This window comes from Haliotis rufescens, unplaced genomic scaffold, assembly GCF_023055435.1.
Source record: "Haliotis rufescens isolate VD_foot unplaced genomic scaffold, xgHalRufe1.0.p SCAF_15, whole genome shotgun sequence".
Lineage (NCBI taxonomy): Eukaryota > Metazoa > Mollusca > Gastropoda > Lepetellida > Haliotidae > Haliotis > Haliotis rufescens.
The window spans coordinates 6,037,501-6,056,819 of NW_025963835.1; the positions used below are offsets into that span (position 1 = coordinate 6,037,501).

A 19,319-nucleotide genomic window follows, 5' to 3' on the forward strand; every position below is an offset into this window, starting at 1 on the left:
TGGCCATTGAAGTCTGGACAAATGACATGATCAGATCAGCGTCAAAATACAATAGCTTACACACATGTACAAGCTCCTAGAGTGACGGGCCTGGTCAGAGGTCAGTTGTCCATCGCTGACCTCTTCAGCGTCATCATGAACAGCAACTGTGCTTGTCGGGTCCAATCTTCGTAACTTGTATTCAAAGGAAGACATTTGATACAGGAGATGGGCAATTTTGCTCTTATTGTAGTGCGGATGGACTTGATTTTAACAGGTAGGTTTCGGCCATGCTCATTTACGTCGATTGTAAGGAAGTCTGTGTATGCGATATATCAGTAGTTCGATTCTTGTGAACCGCAGCAGGAATGAGTAAAGTAGATAGCTTCAAAACAAACTGCTTGTTATCATGATTTCCTGTCTGATGCTGTGCTGAGAATGATAGCATGTTTTTTTACACAGCTGTCAATAATATTACAGCTTACCACAATGGCTTGAAAATTGCCAACAAACATAGGTTATCGTGGTTTCTATTCTGGTGTTGTGCTGAGAATGTTAGAATGTTTTGTTTACGGCGCAGTCAGCAATATTCCATCTTCATCACAATGGTTTGTAAATAATAGAGTTTTGGCGACAAAATGGGGTACGATCACACACTATTAGTCTGTTTACACATTACAAATATCCGATCTCCCTTAGCCGCTGTAAACAAGCATGTGGCACTAGGGGTGTATTGTGTCCCGGAATCCCATCGTGAGGCACTTACGACAAGCATGTGGCACTAGGGGTGTATTGTGCCCCGGAATCCCATCGTGAAGCACTTACGACAAGTATGTGGCACTAAGGGTGTACTGTGCCCCGGAATCCCATCGTGAAGCACTTACGACAAGCATGTGGCACTAGGGGTGTATTGTGCCCCGGAATCCCATCGTGAGGCACTTACGACAAGCATGTGGCACTAGGGGTGTATTGTGCCCCGGAATCCCATCGTGAGGCACTTACGACAAGCATGTGGCACTAAGGGTGTATTGTGTCCCGGAATCCCATCGTGAGGCACTTACGACAAGCATGTGGCACTAAGGGTGTATTGTGTCCCGGAATCCCATCGTGAAGCACCTACGACAAGCATGTGACACTAGGGGTGTATTGTGCCCCGGAATCCCATCGTGAAGCACTTACGACAAGCATGTGACACGAGGGGTGTATTGTGCCCCGGAATCCCATCGTGAAGCACTTACGACAAGCATGTGACACTAGGGGTGTATTGTGCCCCGGAATCCCATCGTGAGGCACTTACGACAAGCATGTGGCACAACGGGCATATTGTGCCCCGAAATCACATGGCGCGGCATGGATGCAAACCAGTGACTTACATCAAGAGCAACATACTACTTTATCAAGCACAATAATACGCTTTCTAGCAGCCTGACCACCTAATCCACATTTCAGTCCCCCAGTACGACGAAACAAACTCAGCAAAGGTCAGTTTAACTGAGATTACATGGTACAGAATGTTTCGTCCTTACATTGGTATATATATATATATATATACTGCCGGGTAGAGGACAGTATACACCGTTGTTTGATGGAAGCTAAAATGAATCATTCAAGTGATGGTTATACGATGGTGGTGTATTTGAGATGGGTATCACAGTTGAACTTGGACCTAAAGTTTTCAGTGTTTCAGCCCAGTAACGTTTTGATGAAGTCTGTTCGGGTTAGTTTCTTTTCATTTTTTTACAAACTATTCACTACCTGTATAACCTGTCTCGCTGACCCCCAGAGCAAGTACATCCCCTGGGTCAGTCTGGTGTAGTAGTTGGTGAATACGCTGAATGTCATCCGTTCTGATGGCCGATCCATCAGAGATAGCGACGGAGTGAACATTGTCCCCAAACGGCTGTTTCTTCGGGAGCAGGAAACTCTGATCAGTCTCCGTGTCTGGCCTGTGCTTCACATGTTCGTCCTGGTCACCGAGACAATTACTTTAACGTTCAGCCTGCCTTAGTAGGCAGCATGGAAAAGGTAGATTAATGCTGATAGGGACCGGCTTGGACTGTCAGGTGTGACGAATTGTTTTGGTTATTTTTCGGTTTGTTTAGCTGCAATGTGCTTCGATGCGTCTTGTAATTGTTGGTTTCCGTTCCACACATATATTATCAAAAGTGCAATTAGAAGAGGTTCTTGCATCCTTATGATTTTAATATATTGTCCCTTCATACTTCTCCCTATTCACATTGCATACTAGTAAATGCAATATATTGTCCCTTAAAGCTCTCCCTATCCTCATTGCATTCTAGTAAATGCAAAATAGTGTCCCTTAAAGCTCTCCCTATCCTCATTGCATTCTAGTAAACGCAATATATTGTCCCTTCAAAGCTCGCCCTATCCACATTGCATACGAGTAAATGCAATATATTGTCCCTTCAAAGCTCTCCCTATCCACATTGCATACTAGTAAATGCAATATATTGTCCCTACAAAGCTCTCCCTATCCACAATGCATACTAGTAAAAGCAATATATTGTCCCTACAAAGCTCTCTGTATCCAAAATGCATACTAGTAAATGCAATATATTGTCCCTTAAATCTCTTCCTATCCGCATTGCATACTAGTAAATGCAATATATTGTCCCTTCAAAGCTCTCCCTATCCTCATTGCATACGAGTAAATGCAATATATTGTCCCTTCAAAGCTCTCCCTCTCGACATTGCATACTAGTAAATGCAATATATTGTCCCTACAAAGCTCTCCCTATCCACAATGCATACTAGTAAAAGCAATATATTGTCCCTACAAAGCTCTCCCTATCCAAAATGCATACTAGTAAATGCAATATATTGTCCCTTAAAGCTCTCCCTATCCGCATTGCATACTAGTAAATGCAATATATTGTCCCTTAAAGCTCTCCCTATCCTCATTGCATACTAGTAAATGCAATATATTGTCCCTTAAAGCTCTCCCTATCCGCATTGCATACTAGTAAATGCAATATATTGTCCCTTAAAGCTCTCCCTATCCACATTGCATACTAGTAAATGCAATATATTGTCCCTACAAAGCTCTCCCTATCCAAATTGCATACTAGTAAAAGCAATTTATTGTCCCTACAAAGCTCTCCCTATCCAAAATGCATACTAGTAAATGCAATATATTGTCCCTTAAAGCTCTCCCTATCCGCATTGCATACTAGTAAATGCAATATATTGTCCCTTAAAGCTCTCCCTATCCTCATTGCATACTAGTAAATGCAATATATTGTCCCTTAAAGCTCTCCCTATCCGCATTGCATACTAGTAAATGCAATATATTGTCCCTTAAAGCTCTCCCTATCCGCATTGCATACTAGTAAATGCAATATATTGTCCCTACAAAGCTCTCCCTATCCACATTGCATACCAGTAAAAGCAATATATTGTCCCTACAAAGCTCTCTGTATCCAAAATGCATACTAGTAAATGCAATATATTGTCCCTTAAATCTCTCCCTATCCGCATTGCATACTAGTAAATGCAATATATTGTCCCTTAAAGCTCTCCCTATCCTCATTGCATACTAGTAAATGCAATATATTGTCCCTTAAAGCTCTCCCTATCCGCATTGCATTCAATAAATGCAATATATTGTCCCTTAAAGCTCTCCCTATCCTCATTGCATACTAGTAAATGCAATATATTGTCCCTTAAAGCTCTCCCTATCCGCATTGCATTCAATAAATGCAATATATTGTCCCTTAAAGCTCTCCCTATCCTCATTGCATACTAGTAAATGCAATATATTGTCCCTTAAAGCTCTCCCTATTCACATTGCATACTAGTAAATACAATATATTGTTCGTTCAAACCGCTCCCTATCCACATTGCATACTAGCAAATGCAATATATTGTCCCTTCATAGCTCTCTGTATCCTCATTGCATACTAGTAAATGCAAAATATTGTCCCTTCATAGCGCTCCCTATCCTCATTGAATACCAGTAAATGCAAAATATTGTCCCTACAAAGCTCTCTGTATCCACATTGCATACTAGTAAACGCAATAAATTGTTCGTTCAAAGCTCTCCCTTTCCACATTGCATACTAGTAAATGCAATATATTGTCCCTTCATAGCGCTCCCTATCCTCATTGCATACTAGTTAATGCAATATATTGTCCCTTAAAGCTCTCCCTATTCGCATTGCATACTAGTAAATGCAATATATTGTCCCTTAAAGCTCTCACTATCAACACTGCGTACCAGTAAATGCAATCCCCAACCCCATATACTCCTCCCCACCGACATGCCCCACCCATTTTGTCGTGGAAGTGACTCATTCTCACATTTCCATAAGTCGTTAGGTTCTCTGTTTCTTCTGTATGTAACGAATAATACTGTTCAAAATAGTATAAGCTATTTGAATAGAGAAGCATAGTTCAAACGAATAATACAAAATGATATTCCGGCGCAAAGAAGGTGCCCAGTACACCATTCTTGTTATAAACTTCGACAAATAAGGACCAGGCGTTTACAATGTGTGACATTGCTGATTGGGTGTGGTCGTCCCCAACGGCGTGTGTGTCATCATGCTATCAACCTCTGGTTTGCCTGGCCCAGGCTCGAATGTTTATAAATTGCTTTTATATAGCTGGAATATTTCTGATTGCGGTATTAAAATCACAATTCAGCTACTCACTGAATGCGATAGTCGTGGAATTCCTTGTGAGAGGAAGACTAGCTCCGACACATCTTCACATTCTGTCAGAAATAAAGTGGGGAAATGGTCTCGCTATGTACGCCATGATGAATAATAGTACTGGAACGACCCAAGCAACAGGGCTACCTGGCTACACCATTTCATTCCCGGAAATTCTGTTTAATTTTGTATGAATTGAAACGTCTTGGTGTGATTCCAAAGGTGGTTGGTATATCGAGGTTCAAGTGTGTTTCCAAAAGTGGTTGTTATAGCGAGGTTCAAGTGTGTTTCCAAAAACACCTCCAAAAGAGGTTGGCGTATAAAGGTTTAAGTGTATTTCCAAAGGAGGTTGGTATATAGAGGTTCGGGTGTGTTTCCAAAGATGGTTGGCATATAAAGGTTGAAGTGTGTTTCCAAAGGTTTGTATATAGAGTCTCATGTGTGTTTCCAAAGATGGTTGGTATATGGAGGTTCATGTGTGTTACCAAAGGTAGGCCGTTTAGAGGTTTATGTGTGTTTCCAAAGGTGGTTGGTATATGAAGGTTCATGTGTGTTTCCAAAGGTGGTTGGTATATAGAAGTTCATGTGTGTTTTCAAAGGTGATTGGTATATAGAAGCTCATGTGTGTTTCCAAAGGTGGTTGGTATATAGTGGTTCATGTCTGTTTCAAAAGGTGGTTGGAATATAGAGGTCAATGTGTGTTTCAAAAGGTGGTTGGTATATAGAGGTCAATGTGTGTTTCAAAAGGTGGGTACGTATAAAGAGGTCTATGTGTGTTTCCAAAGGAGGTTGGTATGTGGAGGTTCAAGTGTGATGTAGCAGATTAATAATTCATTATTTGTAGTCATTTTCTGAGGTGCATTTTATTTCCCTCAATACAGACTATACATAAATATACATACAAGTACAGAATTACAATATGTTACCATTGCTACAGACAACATGTCGATATCGTTAATAACATTGTTAATGACACTGACAGTGACGCGTTTTGGCAAGAAGACGAAGCAAGGGAGGTGCCATCTATAATACAATACATACCGGTGTGTATTTCCTTTTATTGGGTTGTTAGAATTGTTAGATAGAACGACGTTCTTTGGCCGTTGCCAGGATACAGAATTGTTATTTCACGAACGTGCATGTACATTTCATTGTGAAATTGTCAAAGCGTCGTTTCTTGTCGGTTTTCGAGCTGTAAGGACACATACTGCAACAAATGATGTAGATTTCACGACATGCATGTACATTTCATTGTGAAATCGACATAACCGCCTTTCATATAGTGTCTGGTCTGTTGGGACACAGCATATCACGAGGGGGCGTGTACATTTCATTTTGAAATATACATCTGAATAGCAATGAATATGATCCGACTCTGAGATTCTATTGTCTATGTCTACAGTTTATGACACAATCCTCACATGAAAAGTAAGCACACATTTCAGCTTAAAATGACTAGAAATATACCGAGATCGCGGAATGATGAATAGAAGACCCCCATCAGTTTAAACCGCTCGTTTGAACTGACGAAGATTTCGAGCCATTGTTCTTTTGAAGACCTGTTAACATTTTTTCAATTCGCCTTATTTCACATCCTTGCCCGGAACTCTCGGCAGGGGACATTCGGCGAACCGGAAGTTCTGTTTGTCGTCTGCTGTGGTTTAAAAGATCACGTGACCTAGGTCGATGCTGCTCATGCGCAGGTGAGTCAGACAGTTCTCTTGGGGACACACACTGTCGAGAAGGAGATGTTCTTGATGAAGGTATTACATAAGGAGTGAAACGTGTCCCCCCTGACCTTGAAAATAAAAATTGTCCGAAATTTGGAGGACAGCCTGTAAGTCCGTCCCGCTGCATGGCTAACGCACCGTATCCATGTTGGAAGAAGTGAGGATTCAACAAGGCAAGTTGACTGCTGAAGAGGCTGGTAGCTGGGTTCATAGCTGAGTGAAGTTGCGCTGTTGCCAAGTGACCAAGGTCCATTTGACCATTGGCGGTTAAATACTGCATTGGTAGGTGACCACTACTCATTAATGAGGTAGAACTGGGGCTAGATGAGAGCATTGCACTAACAGGAAAGGACAGTGTTGGAGCTGAGGTTGGGGACGTGCCTTCCTTCGACCCCGAGGACGTTGAGTGGGGGGAGACACTTTGACAAGATGTCGAATCGCTGTCGAACTTTCGATCGCGATCGTTACAACTGCGGCTGAGATCGTCACACTTCCGGCTAAGATTGTCCAAATTCCTGTCGTGATCGTCCGACTTCCGGCCATGGTCATGTTTCCGGATATGCTCAACATACTTCTGATTATGCGCAGACGAGCTGCTTTCACTTGTGTCTTTTTCAATTTCGGACTTACACAGCTTATCACATTCAAACACATCCCTCTTAGTCTCCCTGCTGCACACTGAACCGCTGATGTTTGCGAATCTGTTCCCGAGGTCGTCACTGCTGGAGTGAAGGTCAAGGTCATCATCACTCGGGGCATCCTCCTCTTGATCGATCTCCTTATCAAGCGTTTCCCTCATCTTTGTCGATAAATCTGAAGAAAAACATAATAAACTGATAGAAAAATATTTCATGTATCTAATATATCTAAATACGTTATTTATATATATGAGACTACCAGCTGGGGGAGGTGTTAGTGTTTCACGTCATACTCTTTTTGTTCTGAGCTTTATCAGGCGGTCTCTGCAACCAAAGAAAATGAAAATGTCCAATATATGTGCTTTTATTTAATATATATTATTTGAAGCAATTGTTTATTTTTTTAATTTAAATTATGAATTCCAAAATCACTTGCGGACAAGCCCGTTATATCCCAGTAAATACGCAAAGATTATGGTTTTTTTTATATTCCTATTACTTATGTAAGTGTACATCAGAGGGGAAGGGAAGGAATCTCATGGCCAGATTAGATGTACACCAGGGCCTCTCAACAAGTACAATGTGCTATGTCAATATTGCAGGGGAGCTGTTTGAGGCTGAAACCTGATTTCATTTTAGAGGGTATTTTTAAATACTTATTGAAATATAGGGCGAAATTCCTTTCAGGGCTGTTTATAAGTAGATGTGTAAATAACAACAAATGCGTAACGAGCAAACGCTTTAACCACGAGGCTACCCCACCGCCCGTAGACGTCGATAGGGTACTAGGTTGTATATAGGGTACCTGTCGGTTTGCTAGAGTGATCCTCTTCTCCATCTCTTTCTTCGTCATCTGCCTCGACGACACATATCTCTTCATCCCTGTCCCCCTCCATGTCGTGAGGTCCCCCTTCAAGTGGCAGACTCGTACTGTCGGGCGCCCTCTGTGTCGTACTGGTGGCACTGGATTCAATCATTAGCCGTCTAGGAATTAAAACAATTTATAAAGTTTCAAATTTTTTAAATAAAAATGTCCAATTATTTATCAGTGCAAGAAAACATTAACCTTTTTTGCTCAGTGAAAGCTAAAACGATTTGTTAATGGATATATCTGTATTTGGGCAGAAATCGATCATATGACATACCGTTTTTAGTGTTTTACTTTTACAGGGCAACGAAAAAGGTGTACCAAGTCGGTCGTGAGACTTATATTCGTATGGCTATGTAATAAACAATGATGCTTGTTTTGTTTTTTCCCCCTGATAAGATTCAATTTTATTTCGCACTGCTTATCAGCATCAAATCCTTGTTCGTGAGTGTTACCAATTTGTAAGCGTCTAGGACCTGCGTCAGTTTGTATTTTCCTCTATAAAAAGCTAACAAGCTGTGATGTAACTGAACTATTGTTCAATCGCGGCGTAAAACCAAACTCAGTCTTATACTTTCAGTGGGAACTGATTGGATGCTGTAAACGTGGGCAGGGCATGTGCTTCAAATGTTTGATAAGAAATCAAACTATGCTTTACGTGGTAAAGACATCAGGAAGTACGGTCAACCCTTTTATTCCGAACCTCGTTAATCCGGAAACGCAGATTACCGGACGATCACCGATAGGATCGTCTATTTATTGCCATAGGATGTTGTGCAGTTACAATGATTCCTTAATCCAGAAGGTCGATAATCCACACAATGGAAACCACACCGTTTGGATTAACGGGCCTTCGCGATATGTACGGCTAATTGTGTTGGATTCTAGATCGTCTGTATCTACCATTTTAAGCTTAGACCCTCTCAATACAAGGCACAAGCACAACAAAACAGACAGGCAAAAAACCTACACGCCCAAGTTCGATGGTAGCTAAACATGAAACGATAGCTATTCGATTGTAATGTATTTGACGCAGGTGTTTTGGACCCCACGTTTGCAAGGTGTCGGCGACTGTTTACAGCGAAGTAACGTTTTGATAATGTTTGTAATTTTTTATCAATTCCTATTTTCAACTGTAGGGTTTTTTCACAGAAGTTTACATTTATATAGTATCCCAAAAAGCGTTTACGGTTTTCACAATAATATAGGTCACTGCGTTAAAACAAATTTGAACGAAACATAACGGCCCTTGAGATGTTATGAAACGCCGTGCAAAAAAAGTCGACATTGACAATGGCCAATTAACGACACAGTAGTCACCGCCTTGGCCTTTAGCCATGGCATCCGCATTTACTACAGACATCCAATCAATGAATGCCTTAACAATCGAGGGAAGACATTAATTCTGTCCCGACGAACCCTTAATACCGAAGCTGTGTTGGGGATGGTTATCCTGGCTGAAATCACATACTCCTAGGCATTTGTAGAGAAATTCAAGAACACTGTTTTGTTCACTGACTCGAAAAGACAAAACTTTTTAAATTCCCGCGACCTTTGGTGCAACTACATCAGACAGGGTAGGAATTAAGTGTCTGTTTGACAGGAGAACAATGAGAACTTGCAGTTTGTATAACCTAATGGTATATTTCAAAAGTGTACTTTGTGGTATAAATACCCATGAAATATTCAAAAGAGATTATTTCAGAGTATAATTACTTTTTCTCTCGTTTCCCTCCACCTGTGTCACGAAATCCTTTAGCGAAGGGGTTGTGGTCGATCTTAAGTTGAGTAATCTACAAAGGAGAAGTGCAACCATTTAATACACTTTGCTGCATTGAACGAAATTGTTGAAACTTTGGGGGGGGGGTGGGGGGGGGGGGGGGGGTAATAAAGCTTTATATTCGTGGGAGCTACCATGAAATTATGAAGTAACTGAAGCGTTACACTGTAGTAAGTTAACTATAGAGTTGGCAGATGTACATTTCTAGATATAACATTCAAACAAATTATTTGTTGTAATTTTAAACTGGCAGCTTTGTACTTCATGGCATATTCACAAGAATAAAACAACGCAAGTGTGCTCTCGCGCGAAACCCTTGAAATTGTTTTGATGAAATTAACGAATGTTTTATTAATTCAAATATAAATACAAATACTAAATACAAACATAAATACAAAACAATTACAAATATAACGCATTTATAAACGAAGAAAGAAGGTAGAAACAAAACATTTATTAAATTCAATAATAACAATATTTTGCTGGTTGCTCGCATATGATAAAGGTTATTACGTTTTTATTATTTTTATCTTTCTTCAATATTTGAGGTTTGTTTACCTTTTCGTTTTGATAAGCTGTGACAGCTATAAACTCCGTTTCTTTAAAGACATAAGTCCGAAACGCACTGTATGGTAGTTTCAGAATGTCATCCGTACGCACCAGATGAAAACGAGGCTGATACTTGTGCATCGAGTTTAGAATGGTCTGAAAAAATAAGGAAAATAATTATAAACATGTTTTTTTTTTCAAAAACAACATACAGAAAACTTACTGTCATTTCAAGCGTCGAATATATTTTAATTTGAACTTTCTTGAAAGCGATATTGCTTTATTTTCTCTAAGGACATCAGCAATATAAACACAAATACATGTCTAATTTTGAATGCGAAAAGAATCCTTGCATGCTTAATATCTTTGAATTAATTCTGATAAAATATCTTATTTCTTATGAACAAATGATAGTATTGGAGTAAGTGCCGAAACACATTGCTCATATTTAAATTGAAGTTTGACAATACATATTTCATAATTTCATTCACATATTGTCGATTAGTTACAGACACGAAAACAATTCGTCAGAACTGAGGTCAGCATTAAATCTACTATATGCCGAACTTGCACAGATTTTGCAATAAGCATAAAAATAAGAATAGCATCGACAAGGAGTAAAAATGGATTTAGCGTATGTAATAAATTGTTTTGTAAGAAACTAGTTCTATATTAATGGGAGACTAGCTATTGATATTGTTGGTAATATTATTATTTATAATTACAAAGAAAGCACGCATTTTTCTTTATTGCCTTTGCAAAAATAATTCTACAATTTCTAGCTTCTTCTAAAGATAATCATCTGAAAATCTATAGCTGATACTGTAAAAGTTCATTTGGATACTCTTCTGCGTGGGTATCGAACGAATTCCATTGTATTAATATAAGCAAAACCAACAGCTGTGGATTTAATTGGCATTGCAAAACTAACAAACTGATACATATCTAAAACAGGCTGATTTCAATTTGATTTCCAATATGATTATAACATTAAATTTAATATTTGCATGTAGATAAAGGGACAAGTTTTTAATCATCAAGAACAGTATGTGGCGCATTAATAACTTTGTACAAAGTAATAGAGATTATATAAATTTCATAGTTTTTTGTCTGCCATACAATTGATCGCCTTTGTTGGTAAAGGACATTAGCTTTAGTTGAACTGTTTACAATCATATTGACGTAAAATTCAAAAGTGTTACTTTTCTATCAACTAATATATACATAAATACGAAAAAACAGCGTGTTCAAAATTACACGTTACAAATCAATTAGAATTGATATGTTCACCTCTAGTAAGATCCCAATGATTGAACACCACACCTGCACACGGACCATATAGATGAAACAAATTTTAGTAATAGATTGCGTTGCATAACATAGATGCAAGCGACAGACATCCGCGAGATCTTTGGGCCATCAATTTTGTATCACAATGCGCTATCAATCTTAAGGCTAATGACATCCGCGCCTCCTTCACATCTTAATCGGTTGTCATTTCGTTGATCTGTCCATGTAAATGTCGATGGTATGTACATTTCAGGAGCGGTCAGCTGTTTCTTGTTTATACAAAGGTGGAAGCTGGGATTAATATAGATATACATATTCACATGTCGCTATTTGTAAAGAGAGAGGCTATGAACATAAACGACTTTGATATTGTATACCTTATTCATATTTTCATGAGAATGACATACATGAACATTTAGACAAATGCATTATCACAAATGCAGCTATTCTTTTTAATGTTTGAAGTTCACTTATTTAATGTACCTTATTCGTTTCAATATCAAAAGTGTTGGCGATGGCGATGTTGGTTTGCAAATGTGAAAGGCTCAGTAGTGTAAATTGTAAAAAACATAATATTTTACGGTAATTTATGATAAATTTCGAGTTTTAATACTTAATATGTTTTGATAGTACCACTGACCTCTTGAGAATTTTAGTAACCATGAGGATTCGGATTTAATTGTTCCGATAACCATTTCCATAAAACGATTGAACATCCTTCTAAATTTGAAAATATGTTCACGCACACAATATATTTTTTTTATTCTACCCACGTTCACTTTTCAGACCAAAATATTTAATCGGTGTTCGCTATTTCGCGTAGCCTCTCAGTGTTTATACTAGTGAACAAAATCAGTTAACACGAACAAGCAGTCAGTGATAGAACTTTACTAAAGGTAACACATCTTTCAAACAGGCAACCTCCACATAGTCAACACAATAAATATATTCATCGCCATCAATATACAAATAGTGACATCAGCGTTGACATATCGGCTTTGTCAATTTCATCAGCTGTTAAATCCGATTGGACTCTCACAAAGGGATATTTCACGCAAAGGTGGTAAATTTCTTGAAACGGGACAAGGGACCCCTCACACGACTGGAGAAGTAAATGCGTTCCTTCAGATGAACCAACAGGTAGATATGTGAACGTATGTCGACACGAAAAACGCATCAATTTCGCGGACAGCGACAAGTTGAGGAATAACGCTGGCCTGTTAATAAGAGGAGAATGCATGCGACATTATGTGACTAACGGACAAGGCTATTAATCCAAACCTTTTACGCAAAGAATGTTTAGAATAAATACACGAAACGTGTTAATGTCATTGAAGACATCGCGCGGATTCATAAGAAAATGATATATCTTTAATGATGTTCACATACTTTATCGCAGGTGGGATTTCTTGTTTACACAGATATATACTTGGTGCATGAGGTGAGGTGAAAGAGAGATACCATACCGCAGTTTAACATGAATACCCCACTCAGACACAGTATACTGACTCCGAGCCGACCAGTACTTCGTTTAGCCCCTTAATGCTGAGCGCCAGACATGGTAACAACAAGTACCATCTTTTAACGTCTTTTGGTATGACGCAGCCGAGGATCGAACCCCCGACTTTTCGTTCTCCGGGCGGACGCTCTACCACTCGACCAGTGAGGCGGTCACTTGGTGTATGAGAAAGAGGGGTGGATTAAAGTTTTATTAATATAGGTTTTCTGTCACCTTGCCTGGTTTCGAAACCGAATGATGAAACAGTTATACCAATGTTAATTCGGCATGTATGTGAAAATATGAATAGTTTGTATCGGTCAAAGATATCCAGCAGAATGAAACCGAATTTCAGTTTCTTTTAACACAGCTGCCTGTCCTGTGATCTATGGAAATAGCTTGGGAGGAAATTGTCAATTGTCTCTGTGATGGGTTGTTGTAATTCACACAACTAACGACCAAATATAACCTTGTATATATGTTTGATCATTTACACTTGAGACAGTTCGAAAAGTAAAAATGAGTTGATTTTGGTTTATACAAGTTTATGTATTACATCATGCGTACAATGAAACAGTTTTGGCCTTTTTCGATATTTACACACGGTCAAACGACATAATCTGTCAGCGAATAACAAAACTCGAAAAAAACACATTTTAACCGGCCGCGCGGGGGATTCAAGCTGCTCCCTAATACAATCATGAATTCTGCATAAAATATATGAGAAGAGTAATTCGAAGTAGAAAAATGAAACATGAGGTTTAAACCATAAAGTTCATGTTGATTATATTAATATATATACACTCTTATGAGTTAAGCGGCGGATAGCCTCATTGTTTACTTTTACTACAAAAACATTGTAAATTTATACAATAAATAAAATAATTATCCAAAATGACATAATATGAATCCCATCAGAATGCATCTATACTCAAGGCAAAAAATATGTGATTGGGATGGGATTTTTGTAGAAAAGAAAAACTAAAAAAACCAAAACTCTCTTTCCTTGACTTGAAGTTTAAAGTGAACGAGTGTTTGATAATGTTGGAGGTGACCCCCATATTTCTTTATAAAGTCAGTTCAAATACTGTTTTGAAACTTGCTCTGGTGATATGTGGGGTTGTTGTCGCTTCCTCCTTGAGATATACAACAGGAGGGGGCACGCTGACGTGGTACTTCGTTTGGTACAGCAACACGACAGCGACTCTGGTCCCCTGGTTGTGCCATGTAGGCTGTGGCGCTTGTCAAATTATTAAACACATGGACACAATCACAATGGTTGAACATCTCTCCCGTTCATGAACTCAACAACCCTATATATTTTGATGTGAATTATATCTGTACATAGTTGCTGCAGCTGGGTGAACCAGGACTTGGGTTAGGTCTTGTCTTCGTATGAACATTTACTTAATTTGCATCGTCGTATTGATTGACACAGTGCAATAGAGTGCAATGCGCATCGCTCTCACACAAATATTCCTGATGTAGCTCAATGGAGCTGACAGGATTCAAACAATAGAAACTTGCTATTTTGAATTAAAACGATATTAAAAATGACCACCCGAATGCGAGTGAGACATTTTCCGGAGAATCCTACAAACTGGGCTTTACAATAAAGATAATGCGGTAGTATTACTGAATGATATTGGAGGCTGAAACGTCGGAAACATAACGAAATCATTAAACGAGTCTGTGCCATTATCTGATTGGTCGAAAAACGTCTCGATTCAATTTCGATTCCATTCCCGGAAGTCTTGTGGAGCCGCGAATGCTGTCAATGTTCCAAGTTTGAAAAACATGGCATTCAACACCGCGATATAAATACCGCATCCATTATATATTGCGTTTAATTAATATTTATACGATAAATATTTTATATGAATTTATACTGTGACGTCATCCATTGTATCATAACGTCATAGCGTTCAAGAATGACGTCGTGTATGTCTCACAGACTTTTGAGTACAATTTTGATTTTCAATGTCCAGAAAAAATATGTTTTGTAGGTAATATAAAGCATTCGGGACCGTGCAGAAATTTCAACATTTGAAATTTCAAGCCATCAAATACTCAATAACACCCGCAAATATGAAAACCCGTGATGTTTATCTTCTAATTCCAATCTGGCGGCGGTCTATACCACACAGAAGTTGTTGAACCAATCTTACCAATCCCAATAACAGCTTATAGTGATTCGGGCTTGTCATAGGTCGTTGGTGATTGGCCTCATCATTAATATGGTGGTGATGTACCTTCATGACACCATCCGTTGACCACCCGCACATATTAATACCACCGAGACGAAATACGAACCAAAAAGTATTTACTAAGATGTTACTGTTACTCAGCACGTCGTGTGGTCATTAAGCTAATACCAGAACCATTATAAACTACTGTATTTATACTCGCGGACAAAAGAAACGAGAGTACCATACATTTTGGTAAATATATGAAGAATTACTCATATTCAAGAGATATTAGATTGGTCCGACGCACAAACAAACATACTGTTATGCTGCGTGAACCGACGCTAATGAACGCATCACATGTGACGTCATCGATCCATGACTCGAGATGCACCATTTAGCACAAGCAGGATTAGCATGTAAAGTATGGAAATCACGTGCAGCATGTCGTGATAAGAATAACGACACTCTGTGGTGACACTTGACAGATTTTGTCATGAGTGAGTGAGTGAGTATGGTTTTACGCCGCTTTTAGCAATATTCCAGCAATATCACGGCGGGGGACACCAGAAATGGGCTTCACACATTGTACCCATGTCGGGAATCGAACCCGGGTCATCGGCATGACGAGCGAATGCTTTAACCACTAGGCTACCCGACCGCCCCGATTTTGTCATGAAGTGGTACACATTGGAAGCATCTTCTTAACGTACATACGTTTTATGTTTCTGTTGGCGGTAAGTATAAGTTGATTATTACTTCATTGTATTGATCAGTTAATCCTGATCTGTTGACGGTTTTGAGGGTGCCCCGTGCATAATACGTCCCCAGTTCCCTATGCTTGTCACAAGAGCTGACTGAAGGGGATTGTGTGGTCACTGTGTGGCTCACTGGGTGTCTCTACACGACGGCGTTGATCTGTGCTCTTGCTATCAACCAACAGTTTGCCTGGTCCAGACGCGGTCATCTACCGACAGCTGTGAAGCTGTATTATCCTGATTGTGGAACAACATTGATTCACTCACACAACATTGTCTCACTCACACTCTTTAAAATGCAGTTTATTTCATAAGCAAGGCTTTGGCCAGTGTCTAGGTAAATTCAGATAGGAAAGAAAGGTAGCCCTGTCTCACTCCAACACTATCCCTACCGCGCACCATCCTTCTTTTCTGATCCCTACTCCTTCATATTTTAACTTTACCCACAAAAGTATACCACTGCATACTTCAGAAAAAAAACACAAGTAATTAATTAAGAGGACTGTAAAGTTATATGCATGTTAATTGTGCCGTCATGCAGCTGGAATATTGCACTGTGCATCAGTAAACAACAAATAGGTATGTTACGGTGCACTAAAAGAATCATGCTATGTTGCACTGTCGTACTCGGTGTACGTGACAGAAGCGTCGTAATCCAATACAAATTATTGCTGCACGAGGAAAGTCATACATCCAGTCTGTGCGCTATCAAACCTTCCGCATATGTGTAACATCTGATGATTACTTGTCATGATAAAAACGTGTGTGGACTATTTATATTTTCACCCAATTTCACGGTTAATGAACAAAATGGTGAAATACCAGTTTGTAAATATGAAACAGACAATGTAAGTTCACGGCAGAATGCCTTGCCGCATTGCTAATATGGCTACTGATGCAGATGGATGATATATCAATTGATATTCCACACCCTGGCGTTATACAGTCGTGTATATGGGCTTCAATTTGACCACTTGTTAACAATGGTGTTAGATTAATATGAGGGTCGGGTGGCTTGTAAGTTGTTACCCTGCTCATCTGTGTGCTCGTACTTTGACGGCGAAGGTTGGTTGTTATCCACCACTCTTCTGATTGTTCCAAATTCGATTTCTTACCGTGATATAACTTGAATATTGCAGACTGCGTAGTAAAAGTATATTTACTCACTGAGAGACGAAATAGCACTGTGTTTATTTTGTGGCGTGTACACTTAATACCTTCATGTTACCGTGTTTCTATAAATTCGTATAATACAACTTGTAAAGGAGAAAATTATCAGCAGTTTACATTATACCATTTTATATTAACATGCTATTCATGCTCGCAATATAATTACCCAATGTGGTAAACGGACCACTTTGTCCTGAAGACTGAATGTCAGATTCTGTTAAGCTTTCTGAACTTATGCACTGTCATGCTGAACGAAATCTAGCTATTTTGATTGAGAACTTTCAGTTATTACAATATTATTATCATTTTGCATTTTTGTCCATATCCGTGCAAGTTATTAATAAAGATACATTTTAAGTTATAAAACACGTTACGTCCGGAATTAAATCCATTGTGGCCGAGATCAAAGATATATTTACTGAGACCTAACGTTAATACTTGAGTAGCTTCAGGGTAGGAAATGCAACTGATTCCAATAAGCACTCGGTTTAATCAGTACTCGCGAATTTTCAGTTTTCATATCCTTTTTTTATATCATATTTGATTTAATGACACTTTGTGATCGTGAAGTGGATCTTTGTCCACTTAGAATTGGAACTTTGAAATTCATTAGATTTGAACTGATATCAAATATTATGCCCTTGGCATTTCAAAAGAATAACAACGAAAAACGATTTTGAAAGCTTTCTCGTTTCATGTTGAGCGAGCTATAATTAATGAATTTGAGATTCACTAGGTTTTATTGTTTGGGTGATACACTTTGTCAAATACCTGTTCAGGTGTAGTCCTCATCCACATCCACATCCACACCCACACCCACACCCACATCCACACCCACATCCACATCCACATCCACACCCACATCCTCATCCACACCCACACCCACATCCTCATCCACATCCACATCCACACCCACACCCACACCCACACCCACATCCTCATCCACATCCACATCCACACCCACACCCACACCCACACCCACATCCTCATCCACATCCACATCCACACCCACATCCACACCCACATCCACATCCTCATCCTCATCCACACCCACATCCATATCCACACCCACACCCACACCCACACCCACACCCACACCCACACCCACACCCACACCCACATCCTCATCCTCATCCACATCCACACCCACATCCACACCCACACCCACACCCACACCCACACCCACACCCACACCCACATTCTCAGCTCCATCTTTACAGGTTGTTGGTGTTTACACTTTACATTAAATGAACTGGGCAACGAATGAGTAACTTGTGACAACTTCCAACCTTTATCAAAAAACCCAAAACTACAACACTCTTCTCATCCAAGGATAACCCAAATGGTATTTTCCTGCACTATCAAAGCCCCAGTCTTTATATTCTCCGATAGAGAATTAATTCACCGAGATCTAGCAATGAATAGACAAGGCCTTTTAGAGATCTAGCATTTCATAATAGACACATCAAACGAAATTACGCCAAGAGAATGGTGTCGTATTTTAATTGAAGAATTAAAATTCCTACTCGCGGCACTTTTACACCGAGGAACAGAAGCACACATTGGGGTATGACACACCACGTTTCCATCCTTCATCAACATCTTTACGTTGATGCATGTTTAACTATGACATTGTGTGTAATTTGTGTCAGTTTAACTGCGTTGCGCGTGTGAGAGCCTACGCATTGTTCAAAGACGCAGAAAATAGAGGTAAAATATGGTATATATTGATTTTTTTAATGAATCTCCTAACTATTATCCCCTGAGGTCAAGGAAGGACCTAGAGTGGAATTTCAACAGTGTAATATGACACTGAATCATATATATTTTTTACTCCAGTCTGATACCAACACCTTTAGCCTCATTGCATCCGACATACATCAGTTCTGACACAAGACAAGGTATATCTCTACCCGAGATCTGATTAAACAACACAATTAGATGTTTCCAGCTGAGATTAAAAGCCAAGGTGACAACTGCTACTGAATGTCATAAACAAACATATTTACCTTGTTATTATTTTGGCCTTTGGGTTTCATTTTTAAAATGATAAGCTATAAAATATTACATATCCTACATAAGTCGACACAGTGTATATCATGTTGAGTACTGGGGATGCGCGTACGAAGTACTAACATAATATTGTGTATGCCCATATTAATGTACAAACCGTTGCTAATTTTTATGCAATGCATTTCGA

General features: G+C 39.3%; 1 protein-coding gene across 2 annotated transcripts in view; it reads right to left on the bottom strand.

Annotated features, from left to right (window-relative positions):
* Window positions 1-5,496: 5,496 nt before the first annotated feature.
* The window catches only part of LOC124135003 (T-box transcription factor TBX3-like), a 48,686-nt gene continuing 34,863 nt past the window's right edge, over window positions 5,497-19,319 (bottom strand). The window contains exons 3-6 of one of the 2 annotated variants that reach the window (XM_048396078.1): window positions 10,227-10,373; window positions 9,605-9,681; window positions 7,826-7,983; window positions 5,497-7,195 (exon numbers count right to left, since the gene is read on the bottom strand). In XM_048396078.1, coding sequence (XP_048252035.1) covers window positions 6,153-7,195; window positions 7,826-7,983; window positions 9,605-9,681; window positions 10,227-10,373 — 1,425 coding nt within the window. In that variant the 3' untranslated portion in view covers window positions 5,497-6,152. Of the gene's footprint in view, window positions 7,196-7,825; window positions 8,005-9,604; window positions 9,682-10,226; window positions 10,374-19,319 lie in introns of both variants that reach the window. The other variant, XM_046500156.2, reaches the window with a different exon arrangement.